Below are 20546 nucleotides of genomic sequence, written 5' to 3' on the forward strand. Positions count from 1 at the left end.
AGTTGCTCTCCTTGGCAAAGCGGACAGCATCTGAAGCATGCTGTGTTTGAAACATTTAACAGAGAGATACCAGAAAAATAGCTTAACAGTGGACAAACGGTGCATTATCAGAAAAAAAAAACAAAACCAAACAGATTTGTGGCAACTGAAGAACAGCATGGGACTTCACAAAGTAATCAATGACAAGTTTATAGTAAGTTCTTTTGGTAAATTTATGACAACTGATTCACGAAAACATATCAAAAGATTTTGAAATAAATAAGGTGTTGTGGAGTGTTTTCTGACAATACTGCCACATTGTTTTCTTTCTACACATCCTTTTCAAAAAGCAAGACAAGAACTTTGAAGTGCATGTTTTTCCATCTAAGTTTTGTATGTAAATATTTGACAAAATGTGACTTAAAACTTCTGTGCATCTCAACATACAAAAAGGTTCTCGTTTTCACTTTTGTCAAGGTTAGGGAAGGTCAAATGAGTTATGCAAAACTCAACAGTAATTGCTTTTGAGAAGAAAACTGGAGCTCCCTAGCAAAGGCTATGGTGCAGGATTTTACTTCACATTTTTAGAAAGATTCAAATATAAAACAATTAATAAACAGTAGTTTCCAGTGGGTAAAAATTTCAGTTGCTTAGCAGGTTTATATTTAATCTAGCCACTTAAGTAAAGTACCATTGGAATTACACATTAGCTGTAGAAATCCTATTACTTTTATCAAAGAAACATTAAAAAAAAATTTAAAAAGTCACAGCTGCACCTGAGCTCAAAGAAGAGAAAAAAGTTGCAATTCTATCTATTTATTAGCTGTTCAGATAACAATGTTTTGGAACAGCTCAGGTTAGGAAATCTGGTTGCTGACTTTATCAGAAGTAGTAGAAGCACCAACCACGGTGTGTTACTGCTTACCCTATCAGCTACCACCTGTGTAGCTGTATACTATCGCTGTTATTATGTACTGCAAATACAATACCAGAAATGATATGCAGCAGAAGTCCAGCCCAGCTAAAAAACTGTCTCCTTTACTATCAGTGTTAAGGAAAGTGACCTTGGCCTAAAAAAAAAAAAAAAAAAAAAAAAAAAAAAGTCACTTCCGAAGTAATACTGCTAACTCCATCTTGGAGCAAGACCTTAAAATACAGTTTGCATTGATCCTGTCAGGCACAGATCACTTTAAAAAAAAGAGAAGTGTGCTAGTATATATTTTGTACTACAATTAACAGTTTGCAATGCCCTAAAAACAGTATGAAAATAGTCATTAGGAATTATAGAATTTCTTATGCATTTGTATACAGGAAACACCCATGCATAAAAAAACTACTCTTTGGGGTTTACCTCACTTAACAATATCAGCATTTATGAAGTTTATCTGGCTACAGTAATGCCAGAAAACAGCAGGACTGCTTGTGCTGACCTACAAGAAGCTCTTAAAAATTATCTGCAATAAAGTAAGATATTTTAGGCAAACAATAAAGAATATACGTCCCTCAAGGTTCACTATGAAGGAAATAATGCCTGTCACATAAAATACAGTGTGCCTCTTAAAGAGGCACTTCCTCTTATTTCTTTTGTTAAGACACAAGGCATGCTTGAATTTTAATTTGATACTTGCAGAGGCCAAGAAAATTGTCTGCACCGAGCAGAGACAGAAAAAGGGCTGATGCTCTCACAGACACACACCTGCAAACACTGCAAAAAAACCATAAAACTAACCTTGCAGGGATCCCTAGTGAGGTGACTATTACATGCCATTGAACAAGATATGACTGACAGCTGTTTATTTCTAAATGTAATAAGAAGTTAAAAGCAAGGAGTTAATAAGCTATATTAAAAAAAGATTATCTAACACTGTTATCAGGCTAGAAAAGTTTCAATGTCTATTTTGTATCCCTAATACAATGGGAAATCGAAAATAAGCTCAATATAAGAATTACTAAACAAAACCAAAGTCAAATGTGTTTAATATATAAAATACCAACTGACTACAGGTTATGAAATACGTATCACAGGAGTTACCACAATGCATCTCCACGTTAAACTTTAAAGCAAACTCCAAGTCACATGTTGAGCAAAAGCCATCCTTTCTGGTATGACAGCACCGCAACTCAACTCCAGAAGGTCTCCTTTAAGTCAGGATATAAAGCAACCTGAAAACAAGACAAAAAATTCAATTTACGATACACTATCCTCTTACAGCTAGAAGCCTGAAAGAACTGCAAACGTTTAAAAGTCACAATGAAACAATGACTTCATCACGCGTTTGAGAATGACCTGTTTACACAAGTTCAAAAACTCCTTCCACTATTCTTTCCAGCATATACTGTATTGACTTTCTGGAAAATTTGAATATATTTATATATGCACACTAACATTTAGACTGGCTCCAAGCCATTTCACCTCACAAACAGTGGTTAAAACTAAAATTGAAACCTATGCAAACCCATCTTGTAAACATTTTTCCAAAACTTCTTACAACCAACCACAATAATGAGTAGTTAAAAGAAAAACCCTTTAGATAGCTATTTGAGTATCTTACCAAACACTTTATACGTGGTGTCCATGAACTGCACTGCTATCTCCTTCTCCACTTTGCATCTGCATCTGCATCTGCGCCTGCATTCTTGCAATCATCTCCTGCATGCGACGAAGCTGGAAAAGTAGCATGAAACAATCCTTTAGCCTAATCTCACTTCAGAATATGACTCTCTGCTGCCACCACACTGTTAATTATTTATATTAAAGAGGGAACACACATCTGCACTATCTGATGGGTAGCAATCTCAGGTTACGGCATCTTTTTCTACTGCTCTTCTTCATCCCTTAAGACGTTGGAAATTTACTGACTGAAATAAGCAGGCTTCATTACTGTAATTTGGGATGAGATTTTTAAGCATCCCTAAATGGAAATCTATGCTTCCTCTGAAGTTAATCACATAAAAATGATGGTGCTGAAGTGCTGAAGCAACACTTACTAAAGCTCATCACCAGAAGACAAGCAGCTTGTTTATGTCCCTCCAAACTACATCTGTATCTGTTACTAAAAAAATTGTCAAGATTACTTCCCAACTCCCTTGCTAGTGATGACTAGGTGGAAGCAAGTATTACAGGCAAATCACCCGAGGAGACATAAGCATTATTAAAAATGGTTGAAGCTCAATTTAGAGCACTGCAACATTTAAACACAGGGTAATCACGGAACTCAGCTACTAAGATTAGTTCAGCCATGTCGCATGTACAATACTTAAATTCTTTTATTGTACCTAACTGTGACAGGTGGGAAGTCAACCTCCCTGATGAAATATTTTCAGATGTCTTTGCCTTTGTGGTCCTATACTTTAAACTCAAACTAAACTGTTAAGCTTAAAAATGAAAAGTTAAACCTGTGAAATCTTTATGCTATTCTTTCTTCATATTCCTTGAAACAACGACCCTTTACGTTTTTACTCTAGTTATCTTCTGGGATTTGGGTAGCCGCTAAGACCACTAGTAGAAGACTGAGCGTCTGCTTGTGCTAGGGCAGACCAAAAAGCCCATCTAACTCAGCCTTCTCTCCAACGCTGGCTATTAGCAAATGCATTGAAAAGCCTAACAGCCAGGTGGACACACACAGTATTTCCTGACATACGCTCTCAAACTCTAGAAGTCTGTCAATTCTGAACTTGCTAAACCAAAAAATTCTACCTTTGTGTTTAGTGAGCACATTCATGGAGAAAGTAAAACTCTCCAGTCTCTCAGCATTTTTAAGCCTATCTGCATTCTTGCTGTGCACAAAATTCCATGCTAATGAGTTCCACAATTTACAGACTATCTTAAAAGTATCTTTTTATTTTAAATCAGCCACCTATTAATCTCGCTAAATGTGACCCCGTTTCTTGTATAGTAGATTCCCATTCATCCTGCCATCTATGATTATATAAGCCTATATCCTTCCCCTCTATCATCTGCTTCCCAACAAGAACCTTACCGTAATCTCCCCTTGTACAGAACCTATTTCAGATCTCCACTTCAGCCTTTCTGCCCACTTTTTGCTATTCACTGTACTTTTTCTAGTCTTGGCTATAGCCTTTTTGGGTAAGCGGGACAATGAAAACAGTGTTAGAGCTATGCATTATGGACTTATCATAGTGGCAGAGTAAGAATTTCCGTTTCATTCTTTGTTCCTACCGTTGTTCCCTCCTTTGCTGCAGAGCTGAACTGACTTTTTCCCAGTCTGCAATTGCTAACTTAATGTTCACTCATCCGAGGATGGCGCGCCCTCCCCACACAACACGTATTACATCCATCACTAATTAGTACAACGGGATCAGGCATTTTACCAGATTCTACCTGTTCCAATAAATCAGTATCCTGAGACTCCTCTACAGCTTTTCACATTCTGTTTTGTCACTGCACCTTGAATAATTTTATATTAGCAAATTCTGTCTTTTCCCTTTACAAATTAGCAAGCTCATATAAATCATTTGACCTAAAGTAGTGATACAAGAATAAAAATTCCCCCATTACAAGAGGATAGAGTTCTGTCATCTTACTTCAGCTTCTTTTTCGAGCAGAATCTGGTCTTTATTTACTTCTTCATCTTCAATTTTCCTAAAATAAGATGAATATTGTTCAATAATGTGCATACCTGCCGGATTTTGAACTTCCAGAGAATGCTTTGTTGACAAAAATCAAGGCTCTTAGAACACATCTTATACGTCAGAGTTTCGTAATAGAAACAAATTTCATTGCAACATGTTCACCACATAGCTGCAATTAATGTTTTTATTTTAAAATTATTTTTAAGACATCAATTTATCCCTTATTCCTCCATAAAGTTATGCCCAGAACAAATGTCAACTGTTCTAGCTATGACTTTAAAACATGACACATCTTGGCATGTAGGTATCAATAAAAACTATTTCTGAACAGCATTCAAATACAGCAGTTTTCCTGAGCATAACATTATCTTGACTGATTGCAATTTGAGTACCACACAGATACAGCAAATTAAAAAATACTGCAAACACATACTCAAATATTCTCTTTCATTGGTGCAATAAATCAATACAACTAAATCAAAATATAAGTTCAAGGTAATGCTGGACAAGATGTCAACAAAAATATCAAAGCAACATGCAAAATAACCAGTGTTCTACATAATTCTGTATCTGGAAACCTGGCTACCTCCGGGCAGAACCTTCCTGTGATGTAGTTCTAGCCCATCTCTAACTTCACGAACCATGTTTGCTACCACACATCTAAAAGGCTTATAACCAAAACCATATAAGTAACACAACCACTGTACATATCTGGAGTCCTTCCAATTGGAGGAACCCTTTATCCTCTGCTCCACTTAAGATTTTGAAGTTTGATTATTTTTCTAGTATTGTCACCCCTTTTTTTTTTTTTAAGTCCAAAAGATTTCTTTTGTATAACATGTTAAAGTATAGTACAAACATTGAGTACGCCTGTCAAAATTAAGCAAATGCTTTCAATCAGTATCTCAGCACTCTTGCTTAATTGGGACGTTCCAGTTTTACACTGAGAAACCAAACATGAGGATATTTTTATGTACTATACTTTCAAGATTACCTTCCGCTTTGCTAACGGATTTCTTCTACCCCATGTTGCAATGGAGATCTGCTAACAGATCTAGTCACACAAGTGCCATCAAAAGTGCAAAGCGAACAAACTGATACTTGTTAAAAGGTTAACAGAAACAGATTGTCAAAAAATCCTCTGTGCCAAAAAACCTCTAAGAACATTAGTGAATACAGTCAAAAAGCACTAATTGTCAAGCACTGCCAGTGGGATAGATGCAAGTTTGAAATAAATTCACATGCAAACTACCCTCACTTACAGTAAACTTAACTATATCCTATGAAAACAAAGATATATAGGCCATTTCACTACACAAGATACAAAAATACGTTTTAGTTTCACAAAGAAAGATACCCCAACTTAACAGCAACTTACTGTCACAGGTCCCTGTCAGAGGGAACTCTAAATCCACTAAAAATCGGTCAACACTATTTTAAGTCTGGAAGACCTTAGGATACATTTCTTTTAAGACCTTAGTGCACATTTCTTTTAAGACCTTAGTACATACCTGTCAGATAACAGGCAGCAGACAAACTCGTTTTCCTGAAAACTTACGAGGCGTGTGACAAAACCTATGTCAACAGCATGACCGAAAAAGCTTTGCAAAATATGTCAAACCCACTGAAATGTGCAATTATGAAATCCTCTAGTGGTTGACATAAGAGAAGCAACTGAAAAATCTAAACCAGGAAACATCCAGTCTTCAACAAGAACTCACAAACTCAACTTTACAAACCCTGCTATTTTAGTTAAAAATGGAGTGTTCTGCCTGTCTCTCTTACCAGGAAAGCTGTGCCCTACACACCATAGCTCAAAATAGGGCTGAAAGACACTATACTGTCAGTGCTATGCAAAGAAAATTATTTATTTATAGCATGTTTAATAAAGCACTACAGAAGGACTTGAGTTTCTCTTTCTAAAGACACAGTCCAAATATGCCAGTAGTTAATTATGAAAAAAACCACCAACCTTTCACATATCAGCACTGACCTAACTTGCGGACTTTTGAAGACAACATTTATCATAGACATCTGCCCCATTTATTTACCTCAAACATTCCAATCTAACTGCAGAGATCTAAGTATACCCTTTTAATGTCACAAATGCCTCTTCAGATTTATGTAATACTTTTTCTTACGCTCAATGTAAGCTGGTCGACTGAACTTGGTGTTGTCTGGAGCTACAGAGCTATCTGTGATCTACCAAATCCTAGCAATGAAATGATAGGAGAGAGAGAGACCAAAAAATAAATTCAGGAGAGGAAGAAACAGCATGTAACCATAAGATGACAACCTGCCGCCTCGTTTGAGCCTCTCAGAGCGGAAGTTCTCATAGTGAAGATCCTGGGTCACCTCCTGAAGATCTTGCATATGGGTGCTGGAGGAAGAAGAATAATTAAAGCATAACTGCGTCACATCAGCTTGCTTAACCAACTCACATTCAGCACTGTATTGGGTCAATGTGCTCAGCATGAACACCCATTTAAAATGCTAATTTAAATCAGACTGGTCCAATAAAAGACACATAGAGAGACCATCTCAGATCCTGAGGTAGACCTGACATAAGCTGTCCTGCTGGGTGAGGTGTTTGATGAAGCAGTGCTGGGCAAGGGAAGCAGAGTAGCAAAGCCTGAAAAAAAACAACCAGTGGACTTTTGAAGTCTACTCCTTCACAGATATATATCCACATAGAGATATATTTAAATAAGCACGAGGTGTGAAACAACCTGTTTTATGTTCCTATGGATCCGAATAGCAATACAATACTGTGTTCGACAAAAGAATTAGACAAAAGATGATTTTCATAGAATCACTAAGTAATTCAGATTGGAAAGAACCTATGGAGCTTATGTGGTACAATCCCTGCCTAGGCCAGCTAGGCCAAGGCTGCTCATGGCCTTCTCCAGACAAATTCTGAATGTCTCCAAGGATTCCACAACCACTACAAATCCCCAGTACAATGTTTGATTATCTTCCTGGTGATTTTTTTTAAAAATACCATTCAATTGGAATTTTCTAACTTACATTAACATGGTCCTCAGCTTCAGGAAGTCATTATGTTCCGGATTCTCCACTTCAACTACACCCCATGGGTAGAGTCGGCCTCTAACTTTTTTGCCTTTCGCTTCAATGAGTTGATTGGATCCCACTACACAAAATGGAATGCTGGCCTGAAAGCCAAAAATGCAAAAATTATTAATTAGGAAACAGAACAAACAACACCAAGAACAACTCTTGTTCTGCTCAGCACTGCATATTACGGTAATAAGTTCATAATGCTTTTAATTTAAAGGTGTAAAAAAAAATAAAAAAAGAAGTAATTAATGCCACCGTCTTCCAGATAGGGAAGCCTGGCGACAGACACACAGTGATTCACTCAAGGTCTTATCACAGGCCACAGTATGTATCTTGTTCTAAAGCCATCACAGCAGTCCAAAAAGATACAGTATATTATCCACATTAGTCACCTATGAAGCCAGTCATACCTTCAGGAGTCTGGTCTGCTCTTTAAAATCTTCATCCTCATCTGATTCAGCATCAGGTAGGTGATAAATCTTGATGCCATGCTCTTCTATTTCATCCAGAATCTGAGATTTATAATATAAGACATTGAGATAATATAGACGTACAAGTCAGTGCTTTTAAATCTTAAGGTAAAATTTAATCAGTTATACACAGAAATTTGGGCCTATCTTACTGATCCAAATTACTTGGAAAGTTATTTATTTTTAAAAACCACATTTCTTCATGATATTCAACAATTACTTGCCACAGACTTTCAGACAAACAACAGTGTTCAAATAAACCGTGCCCTTTGTGGATTACACATAAGAAATTGACCTTTTTTTAAACCTTTGCAATTGTTTTTTTTAAATTATAAAGCATTGACTCAGAAGTCATAATTGCTTTGAACAGCCTAAAACTCCTTGCTCTTGCCTCTGAATTACTATCTGGGGGGTAGGGGTGGGAGTGTTAAAAAACTTAACTGAGCTACAGACACGACAAATACTTTTTTCTGTCTTCATGACTGCTAAGAATGGCATCCGCAGCTGGAATCCATTTGCCATAAACCCAATTTTTGCTCTTAAAAAAAATAATCTTTGTTTCTGCAGAACTCTAGCACAATATGTATATGAAACTAAAGTATACTTCTCTATTTTCATTGCAAGTTGAGTAATATAAGAATTTTCAGAATATCTGAAAAAATCATAGATAATGTTTTAAATATAACACCTAAGACTGGATAAAGTGTGCCTTCTGGCAAGTTAATTCTAACATTTTTTTCTAAATTTCATAGTTGTTATTAATTCATGATGGTTTTTTTCCGCCCTCAGCAAATACATCATCAATTCCTGCAACACTGAATGTGTTAAGGGGAGTTGCCTTATGGAAGAAAGAACTGGAAGGTATTAGAAGAGGATGACACAGGGGAAGAAAAACCACCCCAAAATCAGAAAAATCTCTGAAATTCTTATTTTCCAATCAAAAGTATTCTGACTGGGTAAAAAAAATACATGCGCATTCTAGACGCAGATACCGTCTCTGCTTTGTAACTGATTAAGCAGATAAGGGAGCAATGACCACTAGCAAATGCATTTAAATATTTTTCCAAAGTTTCAAAATTCACTCATAATGTAATCGTAAATGTAGCCAATCTGCCTTTTCACAGGCGACATTTTAGGGATAATTTCCCAGTTAATAATAAAAGAATTTTTACAAGATACCAAACTACATATTAAATGATGTTACACTGTGCGTGAGATTATATTTTTCTTGGCTAGGACAGAGTAAGGTTGAATGAGAACACCCCTCTCTTCAACAACCATGCTACCATAACCAAAGTACAGCATTTTTCGGCAAGCTAGAAAAATACTTACCCTTTTTTTTAGTCTTTCTCGCTCTTTCAGCGAAAGAGTGTCAGCTTTTGCAATCACTGGTACAATATTTACTTTGTTGTGTATAGCCTTCATAAACTCAACATCCAGAGGCTTAAGGCTAAAATGAAAATATGGAAAAAGGTAAATTTATTTTTAATCTAAATTACCAATTTATTTTCACACCAATGTAGTTCTCCTTACACAGAAAGAACACACCCAATTAATTCCAGCAGTTCTAATACTTCCTTAAGTAATGTCAATCTGATCCTAAAAATTGAAGTCAAGAGGCACAAACCAAGTCCCCGAAGTAAAATAATTTAAAAAATAAAATGTCAGAGAAACACCTACCCATGACCAAACGGTGAAATGAAATAGAAGCAGCAATGAACCCGGTTATCTATGATGTGTCTTCTGTTCAAACCACTCTCATCATGCAGATATCGCTCAAACTGCTCATCGATGTAAGAGATTATAGTCTTAAAACTGTAAAACAAATATGAATTCGAGAAATCACGCTTGTTCCCAACTGGTCAATAATTTTAGTGATGTTTCAAAGGTAATATTAAAACACCAAGATATCCTGCTGATGATCAAAAATTAATTTACTGATGCTGTGAGACTGTAAGAGTAGAAGAGCACATATTTTAAAATTGTAATTGAATTCCAGAATAACAAACTACTATGAATATTTTTAATATTAAGAGAAAATATACATACATATAACACACAACTTCTGCAGGAAATTTCTCTTGGTTAGGTATTTATCTTTTGACTAGTATAATTACACACACTCAAGCTAATCTAAGCTTCTTGTTCCAAATTTATTTTAAATCATAGAATCGTTTGGGTTGGAAGGGACCTTTAAACATCATCCAGTCCACGCCCTCCGCCATAGGCAAGGACGTCTTTCAGTAGGTCAGGTTGCTCAAAGCCCTATCCAACCTGACCATGAACACTTCCAATGATGGGGTATCCACAACTTCCCTGGGCAGTTCCAGGGTCCCACCATCCTCATTGTAAAAAACTTCTGCCTTACGTGCTAAATCTAGCTATTTTTTATGACCTAAATTTACCCTCTTGCAGTTGCCCTTTGCCCTGTTACTTACTACAGGTCCTGGTAAATAAGTCTCGAAAGGCCTTAGTAAGGTCTCCCCAGAGCCTTCTCTTCTCCAAGCTGAAGAACTCCAACTCTCTTAGCCTTTCCTCATAGGAGAGGTGTTCCAGCCAGTGTTGGACCATTTTTGTCGTTCTGCTCTGGACCCACTCCAACAGGTCCGTGTCTGCCTTGTGCTGGGTGCCCCAGAGCTCCACGCAGGTCTCACAAGAGCAGTGTAGAGAGGGAGCATCATCTCCCTCAACCTGCTGGCCACGCTTCTTTTGATGCGGACCAGGACACGAATGGCTTTCGGGGATACAAGCGTACATTGCCAGCTCATACTCAATTTGTCCACGAGTATCCCCAAATTCTTTGCAGGGCTGCTCTCAACCCATTCATCTCCCAGTCTGTATTGATATTGAGGATTTCCCCAACCCATGTGCAGGACCTTGCATTTGGTCTTATTGAAATTCAGGAGGTTTGCATGGGCCCACTCCTCAAGCCTACCAAGATCCCTCTGGATGGCATGCATCCCTTCCTTCTAGTGAATCAACTGCACCACTCAGCTTGGTGTCATCTGCAAATTTGCTGAGGAAGAACTCGGTTCCACTATGTCACTGATGAAGATAGTAAGTAGTATTGGTCCAAGTACAGACCCTTGTGGGACACCATTCTTTACCGGTTCCCACTTCGACATTGAGCCACTGACTGTTAACTCTTTGGACGCGGCCATCCAGCCAATTACTTGTCCATCTAACAGCCCGTCCACCAAATCCACATCTCGCCAATTTAGAGGCAAAAACGTTACGGGGGACCATATGAAAGGCCTTACAGAAGTCCAGGTAGATGATATCAGTAGCTCTTCCTTTATGCACTCCATCATAGAAGGCCATCAGATTAGTCAGGCACGATTTGCCCTTGATGAAGCCATATGGGCTGTGTCTAACCATCTCCCTGTCTTCCACATGTTTCAACATATCTTCCAGGAACATCTGTTCCATGATCTTGCCAGCCATGGAGGTGAGGCTGACTGGTCAGTAGTTCCCAGGGTCCTCCTTCTTACCCTTTTTAAAAATGGGCATGATGCTTCCCTTTTTCCAGTCACAGGGGACTTTGTCTGACTGCCATGACTTGAAATATGGCAATATCTGCCATAGATAACTCGACGAGATGGGATGCATCTTGTTGGGTCCCATGGACTTATCAAGTCCCTTATCAAGTTTAAATTCATCAGGCGGTCTCGAACCTGCCCTTCACTTACAATGGGAGGGACTTCATCTCCCCAGTCCCTGTCTTGAGGTTCAGGGGCTTGAGAGATGTGGGAAGAGGGATTACCATTGAAAACTGATTGCCATGGATCTCAACATTATTTCTCAGTACTTATTATAATGCAAATTTCTCAAAAAAACCAAACAATCAAACCCAAAGATGATGAAAATGCAGAATCTGAGAATGTTCAGATGAATGTGGACAAGATATAAAGTTTGATTTTTACTTGCACTAAAGACTAGATTAATTACAATATTCTCAGAGTATTGTCGGATTTCTTGTGTCCCAACGGTTCCGTTGCTTTCTGACTATAAAAAGAGTCAAGGTCACTGTTCACTTAAAACTTTCCCAAACTTAATAAAGTTAACTAAGAAAAACAATAAATCAAAATATCTGTGTCACAAAATTTATTTCAAGTTGTGTGGAAGTTATTGATGCCTCTTTACTTTGAGCTGCATACCATTATTAATACAGCCCCACTTCAGTTACTTATTCCCCACCCCCTAGTAAAAATATGAAATGGATGTCAGTCTTCATACGTACCAGTCTCGACAATTGATAGCATCCCCATATCCTGGTGTATCTACAACCGTCAGACGTAGTTTCACACCCCTCTCTTCAATTTCAACTGTTGAGGCCTCAATCTGCACAGTGCGTTCAATCTTCTCTGAAATACAATAAACTTCATCTTTCAGAACAGAATTTATAAGGCTATGTCATTTTGAGATATATATGATGTAGAAACTAAGGCAAAAGGGACTGAGAAAAAAACGTAGGTAATCAGCAACTTGAGGAATGATACTAAATTACATGTATGTATTTTTTTCCCAAGGTTGAAAGTGGTAAGTAATCGTGAGCCAACATGATAAATCATTAAAGCAAGTCATTCAACAAGTAGAAAACAGGGGAGGGGAAAAAAGCATCTTCCTCTATTTTCTGACAATATTCTCTTTCATTGGTTTATTGTATGCCTTGGTTAACAGAATAAAAAGGGGACATGGGACTGAAGAAGAAAAGCACGTGACGTTCACATTCACTAAATATCAACCCAAAGCAAAGGAATCAAGTTGCAAGTCCAAGCAGATATAAACAATGCATGTGTTTAGAATTGCAACAGATTAAAAATTAAAGAACATTACTGATTGTTTTAGTTGATTGTTTATCTTGCTGTGACACAATGACTTTTTTTAAGCAAAAGAAGGGACCAACTTTCTAGGTGCCAATATGAATACACCCAAGGACTAAACAACAAAGACGGCGTGTATGTACTGGGTACAGAGGGAACCCATTCTATCAAACAGTTCAAGTATCGGGAAATACATTAGAAATTATTACAGCTAGAAATCACTACTGGTTGTTACTAAAATCCAAAGATAAAAGCATTCAATTCCAAAAATCATCAAGAACAGAGAAACTAGAACAAAGGTGTGTTTACCAGCAGCTCCTGGGATTATCCTTTCTGGATAGAGATCTGTCAAGAAGAGGCTGTTTATTAATGTAGATTTTCCCAATCCAGATTCACCTGTGATTCAATATAAAGATAAATTCAATGTATTTACATTATTAATTTCAACTGCATCCAGACAGTATCATCTGACTATACATTTTTTCATGTTAAATGTAAATATTCTTTTAATTGTGATTTTTAAATTTACAGTTTATAATTTTGTATTAGAAAAGTTTGCACAAAAAGGTTGAATGACAATTTTTATATCTCAGCTTTACAATACACTCTCAGAGCTTTCATGATGATTTATAACTAAATCTGCTAGTCAAGTGGAGTTCTGATCAATTTCATCTTAAAATTTCACATTTCATGTCTCCTGATTTTTTAAGGCCTGCTTTTCTGCTGTCACTCCAGAACGTGGAGGATCATACCCAGCGAGAAGCTAGATCCTGCCTAGGCTATATCATCAATTTAACAACAAAGAAGGCATTTCTGAACTGCTGCACAGCCAGCCATTGTAAATTGTGATTTATTTTTGCTTTTTATGCTAATATGGCAAACAGGAACCCAAGGGAAGAGGGATATGACATAGCCACTGGGCATACACACAAAGCCATTTTTTCACTGATGAAATTTGGGATTATCAAATTTTACCATAAATATATTTTTGTTCTAGAGCTACTGACTGAGCCATGAGGGAAGTTCAAAAGCCAACTAATTAACTAAAGATCAAGATCTTAATCAGAACAAAAGTTCACACAATAAAAAAGACCAGCAACTTGAAGTGCTCATTACTTGAATTCAACGAACAAATCATTTTATAGAATTTTGGTTTTATTTCAGGTGTTGACAGAATTAATTTAAAAAATTAGATGTTAAAAATGATGGGCCGCATGATCCCTTTGAGTAACACAGACTATTCTGCAATAGGGATCTGATAAAAATATCTGAATGAAAGAAAAAAAGAAATGGAATTATTTTTTAAATAAAGATTTGACTAGGAGCTGCCAGATTTTAATGCCTTATGGAATGCATCTCTTAAGACCAGATTTTACCAGTGCAGCCTTCACTCAGGAAAGTGACATGCAGCCAGAGCAACTCAACAGTCACATGGCATCATTTCAGCAAAATCAAAAAAAGTATGATTTTAACCAGTGGCACATGCCATGCTTTCAGTCTGGGCAAATATTACATGTAAACCAAATCACTTTTTATAGTCGCTGTCAAGGATTAATGAAAAAAGCAGTTACTCTAACTACTGGCCAAAATATTAGAGTTTAGTGACTCTCAAATGAAATAACTGGTTAGATGAAGCCATAGCTTAATAATGAGAATGAACACGAAATTGTTAATAAATACAAGTGCTTAGGATTTCTTTGGAAGCAACACAGCCAAGCAGCCAAATTGTTATAAACCCCAGCTCATATTTTCACAAACAACAATAAAAGAATAGCAGAAAAAAACAATAAGGAGAAAAATCATTGATTAGGACTCTGTCAGCGCAGATAGCTTTTAAAGAAACATTCTCCTGCTCAGAAATTAAGCAGCATGGGAACTTAACAAAGAATAACAGTTCAATACAGGCATTGTGATATAGCCCACAAGAGAACATATTTAAACCCCATGGATATTTCAAGAGAAAGAATTCACATTCCAAACTGTTGAAATCATCAACAATTTAAAGCACAGTTTATTTTATCTTACATCGACTGACTCTCTCTGCTAATGTGTCTTAAAGTAGCACTCCAAATTTTCAATGAAATTACTTTTCTCCAAGTTCTCTTCCTGTACTTTTAATCTATCCCTTAGAACACTGGCAGGCAACAACTGTAAACTTTACTCTGAGACATGGGTGGGGTTATTTGCCTTTCTGTTACTTTGACACTGTGTCGTTTTCCCCCTATTTAATATTTCACAAGAGACTAGAAACAACTGTTTGGTCTATATAATTTTACATTTCTTTCTGCCAGAACTGTTTCACAGAGCACTATTTGCAATTAATCTCAAGGAGATCTGGAAATTAAGTTTAGCTACACATCTTTTGAGAAAGCGCATCTTTAGTTTCTCAGAACTGTTCAGATTTTTATGATCACTGAACAGTAAATTCTGAAGAGTTACAGTAGATACCATAATGTGAAACATCTGCTTATAGTTTAGCTTAACGCTTAGATTTTATAAGATATCCATTATGATATTATCCTAAGCAAATCCAATGAAAGATACAGGAAACAACTATGATAAAATTATAGGAAGGCAAAAGTAAGGGCCACCTCTGTCTAACACTGAACTACAAAAGGGAGAAAGAGGATAAAAGGAATGCTAGGGCTGTTATTTGGCAAAACTAATGAAAGGTTTGAGGACAGACTCTTTCTGTAACTACTGGAATCCAAACCAATTAAGAACTTAAACACCTCCTATCATGTACCGCCTCACCTCTCCTGCTCACTTCCACTGTGATCTCTCTTGGACAAATCTAACACACAAATGAGATTTACTTCTTGTGACGCCAGGTAATAAAGAACCTAATTCTATTAGGGTACTTTTTGCAAAAGCCTATTTTAAAAGCAAGAATTAAAGAGTTCAAACACCAAAACTCAGAAGTTGCAGCTCCCAAGCAGTGTGACCAGGAGAGAAATAAAAGACGCCCAAGCCTGATTTGGGAGCCTACTTAATTTGGAAAAATAACACCAGCTTCTCAGAGGATGAAGGTATTTCTGCAGACACACTAGATTTTTCTTCCAGATACCAACACAGATTCTCAATGAAGTATTGAATAGAATTAAACTTTAAATTACAACTGCTAACGGAAAATCAAGATCAATTTTAAAAGTAAGAGCTTACATCAAAACCAACTAATCCAATTCTCATTCTTCTCTTACAAGAGTATTTAGAAGGGAAAGACCAGATTCTTTTTAGCTACAGAAGCATAAAGAACATCTTAAACCAAACAGTCTCCCTAATACTATTCACTTAATCAAAACACACAACCAAACAAAGATTGTATTCAAATGCAAAACCAGTTTTAAACTATATTTTAAATGGAATGCTTGAATCCTCTAAGAGAGAAGAGAAGGAGGGAAGTAATAATCCTCACAACAAAATTTCTTCACTTCACCCACAAACTTATTAATGCATTCAAACATGGTTTGTAGTGTGGAAAACAACTGCTGCATGAATTAAACTATAAAAGAAAGTTAAATGCTACAGTACAGAAGAGCTTTCTGAGACAAGCTGAAGCCTTACAATAGTGGAAATAATATTCATTTGAATTCCAAATTCCCTATGAGCAAATACTAATTTTGAGAAAGACTACAAAATATTTCCTTACCAACCACCATAAGAGTAAATTCAAACCCCTTTTTCACAGACTTCCGGTGAACCTGATTCGGAAGGTTTGCAAATCCAACATAGCCAGGGGTTTCTGGATTCGTAAACTGAGCAGGCTGTTGCTAAAAATAAAATAAAATAAATCAACAATAAGCAACTGCTCAAGACATACCTGTTTGCATAACTGCTTTTTTTATTTCAAATGTTTTGAAGCTACATGACATACAGAGAGAAAACTACACAGGCATTCCTCCTATTCAACAGTTTCTCAATGAAGTACAGAACAACGACATTCACCTAGAGTTTAAAAAGAAAAAAAGTTTCATTTATTCAGCTATCCAGTCAAGATCACCTTAGGTAAAAAAGAAACAAACCCACGAACATTTATTTATCGAAGTATGAAGTCCATTCACCAATCACACGCTTTTAAAATAGTGTCTTCAGACACATTTCAAGTAAAAAAGCTTGTGTTCAATGTTTCTGGACTTAAATAAAAAGGTGACCCTTTCTAATCTGTTTTTAGCACATCCAAATGAACCCAGTGAAAGAACAGCGAAGTGATACCCATCTGCTGTAAGTCCTCTTTAGAGATGTTTTTTAAAGGGCGGGGGGGAGGAGTATTTACACAATAGTGTTTCTTATGCCCACCGCTACGAATACTGCAGAGAAATTAGTTCTATTAGATCTATTAGTTTTCCTCTTCAAACATGTTACTCAAGCACCCTTTATCGTTCATTTCGCTCCAATAAGCTAATATGGATGTTCTACCCATTATAACAAATGCAGGGGACCAAGAATTAGATAAATCCCAGGATGTCAAGAATATGTTAAGTTACCACATTGTTTATAACGGATTTTACTGGAAGATCAGTTGACTCTATAAATCAATGAAGAGATTAAATCTAAGAACATCCTTTTCTTAAATGTTTGTGCTCAAAACACAATAGCAGAATGGAAGTTTCAATGAATATGCACCAGGGAGTTTGTACGCAACCTCATGACCAAAATTAAATCCTTCCAAGAGGGAAGGATTGAACAGTTAACTGCAGAGGTTTATACTTGTAGAAAACTACTTTAATGTATCTGTTACATCACTCAATCTTTCAATATTATTTCTTCTAAATGTGAATTCTCTCTTATGACCCATAAATTTACCATACTCGTCACCATCAAACACGATGCAAGTTACACATTCTACTCTTGCAGATGAACATTTAAAAACAAATTATCTGTTTCACATTGTTACATCAGAAGACAGAAATGTTGTTCTTACCTTGGACATGTTTATGGAAAGTCAAGAACAAATCTGGAAAAATAATAATGTTTTTCAGCTTATTAAAAATCATACAAGAAAAAAAAAACCAAAACCGAAAACCCCACAAAACAATATAACCCACTGTAACACATGAAATTAAGAAAGAAGCATTCTTGATTGGACGTCCAGAGTTTGAAACAGTGTCAATTGCTTCACAGAGTACAAGTATTTGACTCTTCAGTATTAACAAGTGGCAGAATTTTCAGCTTGCTCGTATTAAGATCATGGGGCAATAAATTCAAGCAATATAAACGTGGGGTGCTAAAGCCACTAGATGTATGACAAACCATTTTGAAGTCTGAAAAAGACAAGTTCACATCCTGTCCGGAAGCTAACCAAACACACTGCTTAAAGGCATCTTACTATTTACAGGAAACAGCTTTTTCAAAGCTCAAAACCCAACCCATTTGTATTATTTTTTCTTTTTAAGCCTCCTTCCCCTCAACATTTCCTTTCATGTTCAAGTGTTCTGTAAAGAGTTGACAGCTTCAAAATGAAACATTTTCTCCTCCTCTTTCGTCTGGATGCTTGCAAACTCAGTAATCTTAACTTCTGTTGCCTAGATAAGATTTTCACATGCAGCTGCATCCCTTTGAGATACAAAGCAGACATGAAAAAAAAAAATCTCATCTAGCACCTCCATGCAAAAAAGTCTCTTAACAAACAAGGACCTGCCAACAGAAGAGAACTTCTATTACACTATTACACAAATTACACATGTAATTTGCCACAGCAATATAAAAAATGTCAGCATATGCTGTATCTTCAAGTGAGGAGTGCTTCAAGTCCCCCTTCTAGTCCCTCCCCTGGCTTGCCCTCTAACCAAAAAGGTATCTGTTCCCATTCACAAAGCCCACATACCATAGCTACCCCTTATCTCTCTAGCTCACTCCCACTTTCATTCTACGGATTTGAAATTATCACCAACTGATTCCTTCCTTCTTCCAAGCAGGTTTTTGTCAGTCAGTTCAGCTTCATGTGAAATGACACCAAATTGCTTTGAAGCACCCTTCAGTCTGTCCCTCCCATCAAAAAGCCATCTTGAACAGCCTGCTGTGTCAGACAGACAGGAGCCCAACCTTTTTTGTGCTAGGCAGAAAGTGAAGTTCTTTTCAAACTGGTGATGGTTTCCAGCAGCTATGGCATTTACTTCCCAAAGCTACGGTATATGTGTGTATATAACTGCATCCTCCTTTAGATTTATTAAGATGAAAGTTTTTAGCTCATCATGATTACTTCACTGTTAACAGTTACCAAGCTGCTTTTTTTCCCGCCTCACAATAAGGAAGAGGTCAGTTCTGAGAAAGGCTAAAAAAGGAGGAAGGACAGAGTAAAGGTGCTAAACATTGAAGCAATTTGGTGTCACTTCGCATGAAGCTGAACTTGCTGACAAAAACCTGGCATCCTGATTACGCACACAGAATAAAAACGGGCAACATGCTTCTCAAATGAAATTTCATGCTAAAAATAAAATCCAGTATCTGCAATGTCTGTATTTCAGTCAATAAGCTGGTCTATGACCTATGAAGTATTCAGCTACTGAAGAGGTTATCTGTGAGACTTTTATCATCATGCAAGATTGCTCCGACAGCAACTCTTCCAAGAGTGTTTCCTGCCGAGTGATGTCACTGATCCCTGCTTAACCATTCTCCACGAGAGATTTTCAATGCCAAACAAAACCAGATCCTGCTAGAACACAGAACATTCTTGTCATTCACGAGGCTTGTCTGTCACCCAGCTATTTCTCAGAGGAAGGCTAAGAGCGGAGGAAAGTTTCTCACAGCTATGAAGATGCAAAGGAGAGCTATTTATGCAGATGGCTGCAGTTACATTACGTTTTAATACACGGACCAAGCACAGAAATCTTTCAGGAAAGCTCTTTCCCATAGCATTCCCTTCAGAGCAGCGGCTGAGCGCTCCCACACAGGCAGGAGCACACAGTCTCGGAGCAGTCCAGATTTTCCTCTGGAGCTGGTCGATCATGTTCCTCACCCTGCGGTTTCAACAACCCGGTTGTAGTTTTCTACGAGAGCGTCTTCCGAAGCGTGGCATGCAAAAGGCACTGGAGCCACTACCTCACCCCCTCCGGAAAGAGGGAACGGCATCTCCGAGGCCCTCCTGTCGGCGGCACCCGACGTTCAGGCGGCCCAGGCGAGCACAAGGCCCCGCGCTCGGCGGGGGAAGGCAAGGCGCTACCTCACCCCTCCGACACCCCCAAGATGCCGCCGGCCGCCGCCCCGCAGCCCCCCACCGTCCCGCTTCCTCCTCACCAGCATCTTCCCAGCACCCCTCTGGGCCGCCCCGCCGCCTTCCCTCAGCCCCGTCCCGCCGAGCACGTCAGAGGGGCTTCCCGGAAAGCTTGGGGAAGGGTCTGTCCTGGAAGGGGCCGCGCAGACGGACCCCCAGGCCCCACCGGAGAAAAGCAACGCCCCTCACTTCCCCTCAGGGCCCCCCATCTCCCCTCACCGCCCCCCGCCTGAGGGCCCCTCCCCTCACCTGCCGACCCGCGTCGCCCGCAGCCAACTGCCCGCACCGCCGCTCCCGCGCGCGCGCACCGCCAGGAGGGAAGGGGAGGAGCCGAGGCGCTCGGCCCCGCCCCCAGACCCCGCCCACTGGGCGGTGCCGGGAGGTGCGGCGCGG

The 20546-nt window shown here is 38.2% G+C and overlaps 1 protein-coding gene across 2 annotated transcripts; it reads right to left on the reverse strand.

Annotated features, from left to right (window-relative positions):
- Positions 1 to 362: 362 nt before the first annotated feature.
- SEPTIN2 (septin 2) lies at positions 363 to 20516 on the reverse strand. Of its 2 annotated transcripts, XR_008466863.1 has the most exons (14): positions 20403 to 20516; positions 17865 to 17897; positions 16593 to 16713; positions 13253 to 13339; positions 12361 to 12484; positions 9801 to 9935; positions 9453 to 9570; positions 8061 to 8162; positions 7600 to 7745; positions 6869 to 6952; positions 4525 to 4582; positions 2532 to 2644; positions 2012 to 2142; positions 363 to 1049 (listed from the first exon to the last, which is right to left on the reverse strand). XR_008466863.1 is itself a non-coding variant. In XM_054204459.1 (13 exons), exons 2-12 carry the CDS (start codon positions 17871 to 17873, stop codon positions 2540 to 2542), a joined length of 1089 nt encoding a protein of 362 aa, XP_054060434.1. In that variant the 5' UTR covers positions 17874 to 17897; positions 20403 to 20516; the 3' UTR covers positions 1066 to 2142; positions 2532 to 2539. The 2 variants fall into 2 exon arrangements, 1 of the variants encoding a protein (XP_054060434.1); XM_054204459.1 differs by lacking the exon at positions 363 to 1049 and having other exon boundaries at positions 1066 to 2142.
- Positions 20517 to 20546: the final 30 nt, after the last annotated feature.

The sequence above is a fragment of the Rissa tridactyla genome, chromosome 6 (genome assembly GCF_028500815.1).
Source record: "Rissa tridactyla isolate bRisTri1 chromosome 6, bRisTri1.patW.cur.20221130, whole genome shotgun sequence".
NCBI lineage: Eukaryota > Metazoa > Chordata > Aves > Charadriiformes > Laridae > Rissa > Rissa tridactyla.